The sequence below is a fragment of the Argiope bruennichi genome, chromosome 10 (assembly GCF_947563725.1).
Source record: "Argiope bruennichi chromosome 10, qqArgBrue1.1, whole genome shotgun sequence".
Lineage (NCBI taxonomy): Eukaryota > Metazoa > Arthropoda > Arachnida > Araneae > Araneidae > Argiope > Argiope bruennichi.
Genome location: NC_079160.1, coordinates 105819793 through 105836999, shown reverse-complemented (window position 1 = coordinate 105836999; position 17207 = coordinate 105819793). Strand labels below are relative to the sequence as shown.

Sequence of the window (17207 nt, the reverse complement as noted above, 5' to 3'; positions counted from 1 at the left end):
AATAAAATGAATTATAGAAAAATTGCATGTTTAAACATTTTATGAAGGCACATTTTGATATAAAAATAAAATAGGCAAATTATAAATGAATAATGTAAAAGTAATTACTTTGTACTATATATGCAATTACTGTGTTGTATATATATTAATGTGTTGTGTATGTATTATTATTGCAAAAGGTAGTTCTCTAGGATGAAAAGGAAAGTAATCGTAATCACAAAATAAATTTCTTGTTTGAAAATGAAAAGATAGGAAAAACATCTTATGTTAGAAATTAATACTCATAGAACTTTTCAAATAAAAAACATTGAAATATAAATCGTCTGGTGTAAACAGAAAATATTATTTACATTTTTAAAACCGATGGAAAAATATAATCCAAGAAATTAATCTAGAATGACGTATTTCGAATTTTTTTATAAAATCATAAATAGATATTAAATATAAAAAACGGAAATTAAAAACAAATAATGAGAAAAATTGTTTCATTTAAAGGCACATGCAATTAATATGTAGAAAAGTTTTAAATTAAAGGTAAAAAGTTTTATAAAAAATATAAAACTTTATGAAAAATGTATACAAGTGGTATTAAAAGATACAATACTTTTTTATTTCTTTCGTAAAAATTAATCGCCTAATTTGAAATTTTAAAAACTCTTTATATTTTTTCAGCATCGTTTAAGCTGAAGATTTTCTTATTTTCAATTTTCTTTCAGTTACACCAAATGTATATTAAACTTGGGTTATGACTTGCAGACTATTTTTTCTTACATTTGTTGTAATACATTTGCTTTTTACATTTTGCAAGATAAAAATTTCATTTAATATTTTTTTGCATTTATGTAGTAACTAATATTAATGAACAGTTATCTACATTTAAAAGCTTAGAATCAGATATTCTTTACTCGTAAGTTTTCATCCCCAAATTAAAAAGTTTCAATTATTTTTGTGTGAAGGCAATTCAACCCTGTGTTCAGTCTAAGTTATGTACTTTCATTATATAACTTTCATAATTATATTTGAATTTTTATTCGAAGTTGAGGTCAGGTTTCAGAAAACTATAACGATATACTTGATCAGGCATTCTTTGATAAGTTTATGAACAATTACAATTCTTGGAACTCAAAATAAAAATTATGTGGGATTTTTTGTTGTACTGAATGAAGGAAAAAAATTGCTATAATTAGTAGAATAGGTTTTAATTGCCTTGAGAAAACAATAAATAACATCGGACAAAAGGATTCATATAAAATAAATATTTATTACCATTTCCCCATTTGACAAAATACATTTTGAAAAGAAGAAATAGTAGAACGCTCTATGTAATTAATTAAACATATTTACTTGATATATGTAATCCTTGATAAATTTTGAAAATTTAAATACTTTTGTTTAAAAGAACAACAATGCTTCATTTTTTAGAAACTAGTACTATTATTCTTTATTAGAATAAAATCGCAATAATAAAAAAATAGATACAGAACGTATTTGTAATGAAAACAATTCTAGATTACCGATATGTTGTTGTTAATTTCTTATCATTATAAGGTATGTTATTTTCTTATCTACAGAACTTTGCAAACCATTTCAGTGTTTTGAAATTTTGCAATACTGTCAAGTTTAAATACTTGTCATACTGGAGTGGGCTTGCCTCTGTTGTTTCAAACTTTTCTCAAATCTAAATATTCTTTCTTTTCTATATAGCCGCTGCTTTCTAATAATGTAGCTGATATTGTAGAAACTCGATTTAATTTTCATATTATTAAAAATTGTAGAGGGATGGAACTCTTTATAACTCCATTATGCTATAGGTTAAAGTAATAGACGAGTTCCAGGAACATTTATTTAATTATTTTCTAAGTTCACCATTTAACAAGACAAAACAAACACGAACACGAAAATACACGATACTCACTTAGTATACAATCTAATAATGACCCCCAAGAAAGATCAATGAAAATACACCTTGATGTTAGGTAACGCCATCTGTTGTATCAAGAGAAAGGTAGTAGAGTTTTGTAACTGTTAAAAAGTTAAATTTTTTTTTATGCTAACATAAATAATAAGCTATAAAATCAATACAAATATATTTTAGAAAACACTTGATTCAATGACAAATAATCATTTCTATACGTTACCAATTTCTCATAAAATACCTATGTTTCCTTAAATCACCCCTTACGTTCCCTGTGTAGAGAACATAAATATAAATGTTTAATATATAAAAGCACAAATAATATAATTTTAATATCCTAGTGTTCAGTAAAATAAATAAGTCATTAAAACAATATCGTATAGAAGCTGACTACAGAATTATTACAAAATTATATTACGAAAGTGCTAAATTAAATTCATTATAATAAGAAAGCATTATTAGTAAGAATTAAAATATGTAATTAATATAAGAAAGTGTGTAATAGAAAGAAATTATCTTGGAAATAAATAAATAAAATGCTTAAAAGCATGAAAATTATTTTCATAAAATAATGAACATATTAATATGTGTCTTTATTATCCTCTTATTATTCACTAGGTGGAAAAGATACGGGAGGAAAACCGGACAGTAAGTATTTATTTTTTGAATACAATAAAAAAATTATAATTTGAAATATATAAAGGAACAATTTTGCAGTTTTAAACTATTTTGAAAGATTAACAATTAATTTAAAGTTATCGAATTTTCAGATTCGTAAATAATTAATTCATTTTTAATAAATTTACAAAACAATGATTATGTGGAATCGTTTGTAAAGGTTTGACTTTAGCTGCGAAGAGATATATCTCTAATCAGTATAAAATCACACACAATAAATTCATTCACAGAATACATAAATTTCAAAAAAAAAAAAAAACTTCATATTTATAGCTAATTCATATAATGTAGTAATCTTTAAACAAATTGCAAACAAAAATCTTCAGAAATGCATTCCGACAATCATTTATAATTAGACAGTAATAAAACTATTTTTAGCAAGTGCCATGTATAATATTTATAATGATTTGTTTAATAATAATAAAAAATTAAACTTTGTAATACATTAATTTTCAAACTTAAGAAATTTCATTGCAACACATTCTGTTAATAAATGAGAAGTTCTTATGTTACCCTTGTTTACATAAGTATAGCAAAATTAATTTGATAAAAAATGCTAAAATTGCGCATTAGCTGGTACTGGTATATGTAATATATAAATAAGAAAACAAATTGAATTTTGGAAATATTTTTGAACTTAGAAATATATCTGCCTAGTATTCTGCCGAACACAATACTCGGCGATTCTCAGTTCTCCTCATGAATATTTTCAATGAGTGTAATTGGGAACAGTGACTACAGCACGCACATGTGAAATCTTAATGAGCTGGGAAATGTGTTCTTTCTTTGCACACTCTAGAAGGAAGCAATATATAAAATCTAGTTTTAACCTGAGAAATTGCCTAACATTTGCTTATTTTAGTAACAAATTAAGCAAAAAAAAATTCAACTAAAATTTTAATAAGTCTCATTACTTATTCCCTGCATCGGTCCTTTGTAAGGTATGTTGATACATTTACTCATTTACAAGAAATGCTGAACATATCGATCATAAGAAAATCTTAATATTCATTTATTAAATTTTCTCTCATAAGGAGGAAAGGGATTTCAATTGCTCCAAAATGTTTTTGTCTTGGGACAGTTAGGAATATGTATTTAATACAATAAAAACCAAAACATTTCGTATATTATATAATATATTATATGATAGGAGTCGATATAAAGTTTAGAAAAATGATAATAAATTGTGCCCAAATAGTGTTTACTATTTTAGGATATATTAGCAACAATGATTTTAAGGAATCGATCATGTGACATAAAATCATAATATTTCCACGTGTAAAAACTAGTTTTTAACAATGATTTGGTGTTGTTTGATGTCAGATCTAGAAGAAATGAAGGAAATTGATGCCAAGGAAGGCGAAAACACTATGGGAGAAAAATTATGATTTTGTACAACTTTCAATAAGAAGCAAAGTCAGTGGGGCGAGTAAAATGATAACTCAAATGAATCACTGAAGAATTTTTAATAAATTTGCATTGCCATAACGGTTAACCATTAATCCTTCCTCTTTGAGATTAATGGAACTGAACATGGTCATTTGAATGTGAGAGGTCTAAAGAGCGCAAATTGGCTACAAATTAATTTATCTTGGTACTTAATGAACGTTGATACCAGATTTAGATAAAGGTTAAGCTAACAGATGCGTTTGTGGCGAAAAATTTTTTTTTCACTCAGTAAGATAAAAATTAATTGAATTTTATGCTTTTAAATTTTAAGTATGTTTTAAATTTTATATATTTTTCCTCCGAATATACTAATGTTCGATAAGTGATGTTTTTATAAACGTCCGTTTCTCGCCCATTCCCAATAAGACTCAGAAAAGGAATGATTATAATTTTTCAATTTAAATATAGTTTAGTTATAGGTGATAATTCATCTTAATCCTAAGTTAACTTATAGGTGATAATTCATTAAACAGAATATATTTTTATTAAAAATGCCATAAAATTAAAAAAAACTTGAGTACTTGGAAATAGGCAGTAAAATAAATCTGAAGTAGTAAATAATAATTTTTTTTTATTATTTTAAATATATACTCTACAAATCAATTCTTTATTATGATCAGAAATCAGAACGTTTGTCCCAAATTATCTCTTATTTTCTAGGATAATTTGAAACATGCTAGGGTTAATTATAACACTGCAAAAATTAAAGAGCGGTAAGATAATAAATTAATTTCAGTTTGTTATTTTTATCAGAAATCGAAACGTGTGTCTCAAATTATCTTTTATTATTTAGGGTAATTAGAAACATACAAGGATTAATTATATTAATTATTCTGTAACTAAGAATGGTAAATTAATAAATTAATTTGAGAAAATATATTGTTTAATGAGGATTCCAAAATTACATTATGCTCTCATAAAAATTACAGATTATTTATTTTCTTTCTTAAAAGATCATTTCAAATTTAAAAAATACAATTTCATCAAACTCCATTCAGAATTAACTTACTATATAACATTTAAAGTGTGAACTCTATGGAAGAATAAAACCAATAGAGCTAATAATTTTAAGAGCAACAGGGTAAAATTCCTATTATCGCTGTATTTCGCTTTCTTAATGTGAACATTAAGGGGATTAATTATTATCAAAGTGGTTAATTATTATCAAGAATTGCTGCAAAGACATGAAATGGGAACCATTTCCAATATATAGATTTCATGAATTTTGATTATCATTCATGCCATTTCCATGTATTTTTTAAAAGACTTCTTGCATGATCAAATAAATTTCCTTCCTTTGAAAAAACATTAAAAAAAACTAGTACCCCTTTCTCTTTACAGACCCAACAGATAAAATTTCATTTAATATTCTATGTTTCTCTAATACAGTTTTGAATGATTTCTTTAAGAATATTCGATTATTAAAAACAATTATACAATAATTTCTTCTTAAATTATAAAAATCAGTTTTCTAACCATCAAGAATTTTATTATTGTAAAGATATAAGAAAAAAATATTTGACAGAAATGAATGAAACAAATTGACAATTTAGAACAAAAAAAGAAAGAATTTAAGAATTTTTCCTGAATTTGTATCACTTTTATGCATCAAAATTTCTTCAAACTTAAATCTAAATATTAACAGAAAAAGTTCTTAAAATTTCTTAAAATTATTTAGAAATATTTCATTACTTATATTTTGAAAACCAATATTTAATTTCAGAAGGAGTTGGACTAAAACGTATGTAATAATATTTATTGTAATATTTTTTTAAAAAAAAAACGCAAGTTTTAATGGCTATAACAGTTTTAAATAATTTTAATTAAAAAATATCAGATTATTTTTATGTTTAGCATCTTATTATTTTACAGCTTTCAAAATCCCCACAGAAAAACCAGAGAGTAAGTAATCAATTTTAAAATAAGACTGAATAAATTAGAATTGAATTTATGTAAAATACAAATATTATCGTATTAAATTATTTTATCAGAAAAATTATTATTTGAAAATCATTGATCTATTTCAGAAACATATTTAATTAAATCACTTTTAATAAATTCAATAAAACAATAGGTATGTGGGATCAATCATGAAGATTTAAATTTGGACACAAAGGGATAAATTGCATTTGTTCTGCATGTCCAAAATTACCAGTCAGAAATAACACAAGCATATATTAATCCAAAGAGAACACAAATGAAAATTTGGATTCTCTTATTTAGTCATACAATCTAATAACCGTTAAACTAATATCGAATACAAACTCACAAAAAATACACGGTAAGAAAGATATTCCATATATCATTGTATAATTTCATGATGAAAATATTTTTAATATATGTCACATATAAAAAAATTCAGATTAGTTTGATAATAAGAAATAAGAATTTGTAATATTTTTATTTTAGAATTTATAAAATTATGCAAAAATTAATTCAGTAAAGTAGTAATGAATGATTTGTACAATTATATTCTGAAATGGGGATTATGCATTATATTTACTCAATAATGATTGATTATGCAATAATCCAATTGCTGATAAGATATGAAATAATATATTTGAAAAAGAGATGTCAATAGAACTGGTAACTTAATGAATAAAAGTTATTTGTGGCATTTTTCGTATTTTATTGTATCTGTAATTCTAAAGAAATATAGTTTGGAATAAGCATTTCTGAGAAAATAATATCACAGAAACAGTTTGAGTAACTTAAATGTATTTACTTTCAGATGGATCTGGAAAAATACGGAATATTTTTTAAATAAAATTTATTCATTCATAATCAAAGTTAGAAAAAATATTATTGTTTTATATGTTATCAGAAATATTGTTTTATTGCTATCAGAAATATTGTTTTATTCCTATCAGAAATATTGTTTTGTATGTTATTATAAATTGTTGCCTTATCTGGCATTTTTTTAATAATCGGCATTTTCGACAGCCTTAAGAAAAAAATTCGAATTTTTTGTTTGTCATAATTTTATCGTTTGTTCATATTTGATGAATTTTGATTATCATTCAAATCGTTTTCAGTCATTTTTGAACAATTTCTTAAATGATCAAACGGATTTTCTTTCTTTGAGTACACACGAAATATAAAACTAAAGTTGTTTTCTCTTTTCCGACCCAACAGGTAAAATTCAAATTAATAATCTCTGTCGCTCTAATAAATTGCACAATAATTTTTTTTTTAAATTTTGAATTATCAAAATCAATTCTAATATAATTTTTTCTTAAATTATACAAGTCAGTTTACTAATGTCTAACTATTTGAAAAATTGACAAATTAAATATTTAAAGTATTTGATAGAAATGCATGAATGGAACGGACAATTTATTACCAAATGCTGAATTTTCCTGCATTAAAATTTCTCCGAATTAAAAACCAAATATTAACTTAAAAATTTCTTAGAAGTTCTTAAAATTATTTAGAAATCTTAATTTTTTTATATTACGAAAACCAATCTTTATTTCAGGTGGACATAGACCAAGACGTATGTAATAAATTTTTTTTAAATAGTTGTTTTAAAAACGCAAATTTGAAAGATTATAACTATTTTAAAGAGTTTGAAATAAAAAAGTGGGTATTTGTATACGTTCTGGTACATTTGTATCATGAGGTTATTATTATCATTTCTATAAACATCCTACTCCTCATGTACAAAAGAGATTCAATAAAAGATTTCTTTTAAAATCTCCAAAGATCAAATTAAAACCTTAAAGAATAATCTTTTTAATGTATTAGTTAAGCTTGAGAATTAAATAATCGAATTTTTTCAGATACTTAAAATAAATCCCAATATCTTAAAGTTTTAAATTATTTAACAGAAAATTTGTTGTTACAATTAATTTGTTTCATTTATTAGGAAAGAAAAACTTAATGAAATATAATTTTAGGTATCTAAAATATTTGAAATCAATGAGCAGTTAGCAGCACTTAAAATGATAGAATACGATAGTTACTGCTTTTAGTATAAACTGAAACTTTAAGTTTTAAACAACTAGTTTTTTTAGTTTTTTTTTTGGGGGGGGGGTAATTTAGTACTGCGTGAACCAAAATTATGCTCTATATCTTAACCTCTTTAGGAGACAAATTTGCATTTTTGTGTTAAATAAAAAAAAGTTTTATTTGAAATTGCAACTCACTTTTTACAAATGTAATCAATCATCGTTTTTTAAATTTTATTGCACATTAAAACTGTTAATAAATCAATATCGGATTTTTTTTGCATGAATTTATTGTCTATAAAAGTTTCAGTTATTATTACCTTTGTAAAAAAGATTTAATGTTAATTGATAAAATTAAAAATAATAGTGTCAAAAGACTCATAAAAAACAATTAATAGAATTTTCAGATAACATTTTTTTTTCAATCGTGAAAATCAAATTTTACATTATTTATGCTGACATATGGAAACATCTAACATAAAAAAATTAATATGAATATAATTTATAAAACACTGAATCGATGAGAAATATTTTTTTCATTTGTTATTAATTTTTTACGAATTAACAGTATTTTCTTATAATATCACATTTCTCGAATGGAAAAAATTGTTCCATTTAAAGAGAATATATGTAGTATGTTTTAATTCTCCGGTTTCCTGTAAGTCATTGCAGACATAAACATCATAAAGCACAAAACTGAACCAATACACATTACAACAAGTATTGTATCACGGAATTGTTAATATAAATTCCTAATACTAGGGAAACAACTCCTTAAAACAGAAAATGTAATTAATAATTAAATATTAAATAGTAAGAAATAATCTTAGGATAATAATTGTTGAAATTCATAATTTCATTAAATAATGAGAGTAAAATATTTAGTTTCTTATTATTTTGCAGCGGGAAAAATCCCAATAAGAGAACCAGATAGTAAGTAATCATTTTTATAATTAAAAGAAAAAAATTAGATTTGAAATTATATAAAATACAGGTATTATCATGTTGTATTATTTTACCGGATAAATAATTAATTTAAGTGAATTGATTTATTTTACAAGCGTATTTAATTCAATTCTCTTGAATAAATTTAATAAAACAGTATATAAGTGGAATCGATCGTTAAGATTTAAATTTGTTCATAAATATGCAATTTTAATTTTTCAATGTATCCAAATGGAGCCGTATTAAATAAAACACACTATAGATGAATTCAAAGAGAACGTAAATTAAATACTTTAACTTCTTGTTAATTAAAATGATGTAACAATCGTAAACTAATATATAATAATAATACACTATAATACTTATAAAAGTATATACTATTTTAATAGTTTTCCATAAATCCTTAAATAATTTTTTGAAAAATCTTTTATTTACATGTATCAACTATAAAAATTCAATAGATTTGCACGATATTGGTTGTGAAACATATAAAATTAAGCAATATTTATTTCAATTATTTAATAATTAAAAGTTTGTACATTTCTAAATTAGTGATTCAATTATTTTCTAAATTAGTGATTCAATTATTTTCTAAATTAGTGATTCAATTATTTTCTAAATTAGTGATTAATTATTATCAAGAATGTATTTGCTGCAAATATTTGAAATAATTATATGGAAAAATTTCACAATTCAATTAGCAAATAGAACTTGAAAATCCAAATTTGGTATTAATCCTTTTCTTGCATTTGAATATATATATGCATATATATATATATATATATATATATATATATATATATATATATATATATATATATATATATATTTTCATTAAAATACTAAAGTATCATTTTTCTTAAATAATGAAAAATGTATTTATTTTTATTAAAATTTATTTATTATTATCATTACGACCAAGATTCTAATTCCTAAATATACAAAAGGAAGTCATTTGATAAAAATATAGGAATGGATGTTACATCTATTAAATTCTTGCATTGTCATTTTTTTAATTTTTAATATTACCAGAGTTAAAAAATATTTTTATGAAATTCATAAATCTGTACATGCAGTTAAAAATGAAAATTAATATTTATCTGCTAGTGGACATGGACTAAATTTTATTTAATAATATTTATATATATTTTTATGGAAATGAAAATTTAAATGATTATTCTGGTCTTAGATAATAATAGGAAGGAAATAAATTACAGAATAATTTCAATTTATTTGACTTATTTATTATTTGTGGTTATCTTTCTTTATCTCTAAAACATTATCAATACCTCCGATTATTACGTCAATACCTTCATATTACATCTCCAATAAAAAGCTCCTCTTTTGAGCCTTTAACCATTTAAATAATCAACTTAGAGTTAATGAACAATTGTTTAATTGTTGATAAATATTTTCAATTCTTGTGCTTTCTCAGAAGCTTCATTCTTTTTCAATCAGAAGCCTAAAGATGGGTTCCAAAGTATCACATATTATTTTGTTACAATGGAAATAGACAGGTATAGATAGGTATTTACGAAAATTATTGTATCTAACTGTGTTTATATAATCAATTAATTTTGAAATAAAAAACATGCTTAACTAGCATTTTAGAACATAATTCAGTTTTCACAAGGTTTATAACCTTATTTGTTCTGATGTAAACGATTATAAAATTTCAGAAAATGAAAATTTTTGCAAAAATCCCTCCCAGTTACCTTAATTGATTTGATAAATTTTCATGTCGTAAACAATGGAAAAATAAAAGTTATATAGCTTTCTGTTTTCAGGAACACAAGGCCAAATTTAAATTATTACTTTTTTTCTCTTCAAAGATGTTTCTTAAATTATCATAAATTATATATTATTGCAAATATGATAAAAATATAATTGAAAAAAATTTCAGTTTAAGAGGTTTCCTAATAACTAAAAATTAAGAATTTGACATAAATCATATTTTCTTCGAAACTGAATAGAGAAAAAAAATAACTCAAGTAAAATAAAATGAAGAAAACTGTATGTATTTTTAAAATGTAACTATTTGCAGATGAACCTGAACAGCACCGTAAGTAAAATTATTTCGTAAATTATAATTAGCAATTTGAAACGATTCTATTTTTATAAATTTGAATAGAAAAAATAAAATTTGAAAATTTTTACATAAATTATTTTAGTTGTATAAGCAACTTATCAAGTATTTAGCTTATCAAGTGAATCTCCAATATACACGTCTATAGTGGAAATTTGGGTTATTACCTATTACATTTTGATGCATTTTTAGAATGATTCTTAAAGGTGAAGAGAAGTCTCCTTCATTTGTACAACCGGGAAAAGTAAAACTAATGCTGTTTTCTTCTTATAGACCCACTAGGATAAACTTAAATTGTTTCTTCTATTATATATATCTTTAAATTTCTCACAAAATTATGAAAGTATAAAAATTATTTTGTAATTGTTTCTTTTAAACCATGAATTTTTTTTGTCTTATGAACAAGATTCAAATTACTTTAAATATAAAAAAAAATACAATTATAATAAATGTTGCTATATAATATAATAAAAAAAATATTTACATTCAAGTAAGAAATAAAATAACAATTTATTTATATTTAAGTATCCTTTATTTTAAATATACAACATGCATTTGTATAAACATCCAAAATGTCTATAACTAAATAATTTCATAAAATAGTAATTATAATAAAATTAATGGAGCAAATAATTATTTGTAGATAAACAGGGAATAGGACGTAAATTATAATATTTACATATTTTAAAAATGAAAAATTGAAATTATTATTGTGATTAAAATTAAATTAAATTAAGAGGGAAGAAAAACAATTTAGAAAATATGTACATTATTGTACTTAAAGCATGGGCATGCTATTTCTTTAATAACAAAAACTCATTAAGTTCGTTTGCATTCAACATCTACAGCTGAAATCGATCGAGCTTATTTGTACTGTATGGCATTTAGATAGTTTGCCTTTTTTTAACTATGCAAAGCGCTCACAAATAGGTATCATGTATTGAGTTGAGAAATATAAATAAATTACTTTTATTTTCTGTGTGTCTTTGGATTCTGCAATCATTAAATTAATAAAAAACACAATTGCGAAAAATAAATATACAAGAGCAATCACATTTATAAAAATTTCTCATCATGTTTTTATGAGAATAAGAAAATGATATCATGAAGCGTCATATGCTATGTAATAATATTGATAATAATATAAAATTTTAATGATAAAAAACTATTAAATTTGGGAAGAAATTAATGTTGCTGAAGTAATAACTCCGAAAATTCAATAAGCAAACGTAAGTATTATGTTTAAATATATGATTTTTACAAAATGGAACAATATCAAGAAGAAAAATTAAATAATTAAATTTTTGATCAAATGAATGGAAGGAATACTAGTTTGAGAGCAGAAATCGAAAAATATTACTATCGCTTCAACTAATATATAAGTAGAAACTAAATAATAAGCGCTTTTATATTTCACAGCTTTCATGAAATGAAATTTTATCTAAATTGCTTGAATTAACTAAATAGTTTGGAATATCATTTTCAACAAATTTTACGGTTTCAATATAATTTTAAGATAATAATACAAATAAATTGCAATGATTTGTAATTTATTGGTCTTTGAGTTTCCTTGTATTTATTCATTTATTTAGTTTATTTATTTATTTTGAAAATATAGATAGCGATCAACACTAGGAATCACATGCAGACGTTTTATTTGTAGAGCGAATTAATAAAATTAATTTAATTGTACTTCTTAAGATTCGTTTATCAATAAACTAAACCGAAGATCACAAAAATAACACTGGAACAATAATATTCCGAAGCATACATTATTATAATATAAGTTGTTTATTAATATAATTAAACGATCTTGAAAAATAGATAAGTGTTGAAAGGTATTACAAAAAGAAAAAAGTATTTTATTATAAATATCATGTGTCAATAATATGTTGGAATTTATTTTTTTATCAGATAAACCAGGAAAACACCCAGGAAGTAAGTAGTCTTAGTTAGAATTAAAAAAAATTAAATATATATTATCAAAAAGAAAATTATAATTTTAAATAATTTTATATTAACGAAATGATATGAAGATAATTTCATATTTTTTTTTTCCATTTCACACTTTTCAATAAATTGAAAACAATGCATTAGAAATCAACTAACTTATTTAAAGTGTCTACGAAAAATTATTTACTATAAGTTCCACATTAAGAAAAGTTCATCTATGTCCGATTATAAAAAAAAATTTCTTAAGACAACAGAAATAATAAATTTAATAAATACAAAAGTAATGAAAATTTTCTATGCAATAGAAAATATTTATTTTCAAGTATATAAACTATAACTCCAGATTATCAAACTGAAATTAATTAACATTTTGATTCGTCATAAAAGAATTCATATATTTATATAAAAATGTTGATTCATCTTCTTCCAAATTTTAAAGTAAACAAAAATTTACTGACTTTATGATTATTTCTTTAAAAAAATGTATAACTGATTTTCGATTACAACGGTTATTATTTGGTCAGCATAAATGAATAGAAGCATAAACCATAATGTTAAATCATAGATATGTACGATTCTGTTAATTTCTATATAATGTATAGATGAAAAAACAATAATCCAAGTATTTTTCGAGACTGAAAATGAAGTTATATGGATCTAGTAATATGTATAAGCTAAATTTATCTTAAAGAGAGAGCTTGTATTGAAATATGCGATTAAAATTTATTTGTTGATATTCATGCAATATAAACTACAATTTCTCAAGCTACTTTGCATGGTAATAAAAGCCAATGTGAACTTTATTAATGGTTCTACGGATATTAATTTTTTTTATATCTCATACCAAATACAACATTTCATTATTGTAAAAACACGATATTTACATTTATAAAAATTATGTTTTTTAATGAAATTTTAGGCACATAATTATGGTGATGAAATATATAAGAACATGTATATTATTTAATAATGAGATTATAGTATGTAAATGCGATTTTAAGAACCTGGAACAGTGGATAAGCTTTTAAAAAAACATTTAAGTTTTAGAAAAAATTCGAATTATTTTCTCTTAATATGGCTGTACCTTCAGATAGTTCGATTATATCACAGCACGTCATCATTTTAAAATTCTTTTAGCCGGAATAATCTGAATATATATTATTACAATAATAAATGACACAGGGTGTGTATAGAAATTAGATAAAATTCTTAAATTTACAACTAAAACTAATTTCTGTGAAACAATTCTAAGTAATTCTTTAATGCTTGTATTTTTATTATAGAATTGGGAGGTGGTAAGAAAAAAATATATTTTATTCTTAATTATAAAAATTTAATTTGTTGACATATTTTTTGGCATCCGAAAACAGTTTCTACAATCGAACTATAAGCCTATCAGAATCTTTTAACACGAAATCCTGGCAAAAGAGTATCACGTCAGAATCTCCAAAACCTTGAAATTATCATCTAAATCTTTATTTTAATTTCATAAATTATCATTTTTAGCAAAATTATTTTTTACTTTAATTAAGTTTTAATCACTAAAACATAAAAAGTAATGTTGACGCTTGGCATATAATGAATATATTCTTTTCATCACTGACAATCCGTCACTAGAAACACAACATTTCAAAGCATAGAGAATATGCAATTGTGTTTTTTCAATAATTAAAAAATTGTACTATTTATGTTCAAGATATAATAACGCTAAAAATAAACAAATGTTCTTATATTTATTATTTAATATATTTTTTTAAAAAAAATATTTTAACTTATGCAAAGCCAATTACGAAATTTTATAGATTTCAGTTATTTTCGTAAATTTGAAGATAATTACTGAAATAATCTTCCTTCATTTGATCAGAAATAATCTGATAAGTAAATAAAATATTAATTAGTTTTAAAAAAGCAAATTTTAAGCAGACTATATATAGATTTTGCCGAAAAGACTTAATATTTAAAAAAAAATATTTTTATTACTAAGCTATTTTTATGAATTGTTATTTTTAATTATAATGAAATATATGTATACAATTATATTGATAATATAATGGAATAAAAAATGATATGTTTCTTCAAATTTTTATGAAATAAAATTTATATATTAAAAATGAAAATGGAAACACATTTATTTATAATAAGGAAAATAGTTTTTAAAATTGTGTAAATAAGTAGTCGGTTTTTATTGAAGTAAATGATTCTGGAATATCAGGAGGAAAGTAATCTTAATCACATAAGATATATCTTATTAAAAATTCAAAAAAAAAACCGAAATGATTATCCTTTTGTAATTTTTTGCTCTTTATTCAGATTTATAGAGATTAATTATATATATTAAAAAGTTTTCTCATGAAAATTTACATAAAAGGAATAAAATAACAATTCGTTTGTTGTGAAATTTTCTAAAATGTTTCAAAACCGTTTGAATAATATATATAAGGTATTATACTAAAAAAGAGATTTATCAAATTTCTTTTATAAAAAGAGAATTATATGTTACATTTAAGAATGGCAAATGAAAAACTAATAATAAGGAAAAACAATTTCATTTAGAAGTATGTTTAATTAATATATTTAAAAATATTGTTATTGCAGATGATGGTTCAGGAGGATTAGACGGTAAGTTATTGTTATTGAAACAAAATTATCCTACTTAAAAAAAGAAAAAAATAAGACAAATATTCTTCTTTTTTATACCCTTTTTACCGTTTTCTATTATCTCATCAACTTTTCTTCCAGCTATTTGTGTATTTCCTTAATATAGACAGAATATTTATACTATACTGAATTCATTAAACACTTAAATTTTTTTTATAACACGATTACTTTTTTGTGAATTGAAACAAAACTTTTAACACTTAAACATTAAACACTTAAATTTTTTTTTATAACACGATAACTTTTTTGTGAATCGAAACAAAACTTTTTTGAGACAAATTTAAATGTTCAGGGTAATCAGAGTGTTGAAATTAATAATTTCGTATCATGTCAGGAATCTTGAAAGAAAATAGGTCTCACGTATTTCGCACTTCCATTTTGAAAGAATATATGAAAACCGTTAAATCAGAATTACTGAAATTTGTTATCTTGCTTGCACATTAATTCTATTGTTTGCGAATTGTTTTTCATGTTTTGTTTTTATGTTTTCATTTTACAAGATCATATTTAAATTCGAGATATTTGATGATGATTGTTTTTTTCTATTATTAAATAATTTCTTTAATCAAGCATTGGCAATACTTTCTTTGCAGTATAGTGTTTCTTCCTTTCTTGAATTATTTATTCATTAAAAATGCTGATAGATTTGATATAAAATCTTTATTTTATATCTAAGAATACGCTGTAATTGCATTCCCTTCTAAAAAAATATTCACAATTATGTCGAAAAAATTAGGTAGCATTTTTTCTTTAACTTTAAAATTTCTATTAATATATTTAAAAATATTCCAACCTTAATATATCATCCTTAAAAAATTAATAATTTGAATGTATAAATAATATTAAGGAAATTTATATTTCAGACACGTCATTTGTTTCTTGGCGAGAGGGTAAGTTTATCTTGTTATTTATAATCGACATCAATTTTTCTATAAAAGCGATATTTTTTTACTAGAGACAGGCAGTTCTTCACGAAATGGGTTTTCTGTAATCTTTTTAAAATATATTCAAAAGTGGAGCAAAAAATTAACTATTCGGTGAAATTCAGTAATTTAAGTATATATAAATTTTTAAAATAAGTTTTTTATAAAAAATAATCTAATTTCTATGAAAAACATTAATAAATGGTATCAAAACTTGACATTTTAATAAACAGAAATATAAATAAAGTCAAATTAAAAATTTTGATAAAATTCGCATTCTTTATTTATTATAAAATCAGAGATTAAATATTAGAAATAAGAACAGAATTTCATCAAATTATATGCAGGAATTAAAATGCTGAACCTATTCTATTTGCAGGTATCGATTCTAGAAGACCAAGGGGTAAGTAATCAAAATCACAAAATAAAAATCTCCTTTGAAAATGATAAGATAAGACGAATTCTTCTTTTTATGTCTTTTAATACGAATTGAGTTAACGTTAAATATGTAACAGAGTTTACATTATTTAAAAACTTATGGAAAACAAATACAATATAAATAATTTAATTTGAATATTTTTCTATATATTTTGTAATATACAATCAGATTTAATCAAAGAAATTATCTATGAATATTTGGTAATTTCGGT

General features: G+C 22.6%; 1 protein-coding gene across 1 annotated transcript in view; it reads left to right on the top strand.

Moving 5' to 3' along the window:
• The window catches only part of LOC129987695 (collagen alpha-2(V) chain-like), a 170000-nt gene that overhangs the window by 9526 nt on the left and 143267 nt on the right, over positions 1 to 17207 (top strand). The window contains exons 10-19 of the mRNA XM_056095646.1: positions 2534 to 2563; positions 5766 to 5783; positions 5915 to 5944; positions 7521 to 7538; positions 8896 to 8925; positions 10982 to 10999; positions 12938 to 12961; positions 15572 to 15595; positions 16498 to 16524; positions 16937 to 16960. Coding sequence (XP_055951621.1) covers positions 2534 to 2563; positions 5766 to 5783; positions 5915 to 5944; positions 7521 to 7538; positions 8896 to 8925; positions 10982 to 10999; positions 12938 to 12961; positions 15572 to 15595; positions 16498 to 16524; positions 16937 to 16960 — 243 coding nt within the window. The remainder of the gene's footprint in view (positions 1 to 2533; positions 2564 to 5765; positions 5784 to 5914; positions 5945 to 7520; positions 7539 to 8895; positions 8926 to 10981; positions 11000 to 12937; positions 12962 to 15571; positions 15596 to 16497; positions 16525 to 16936; positions 16961 to 17207) is intronic.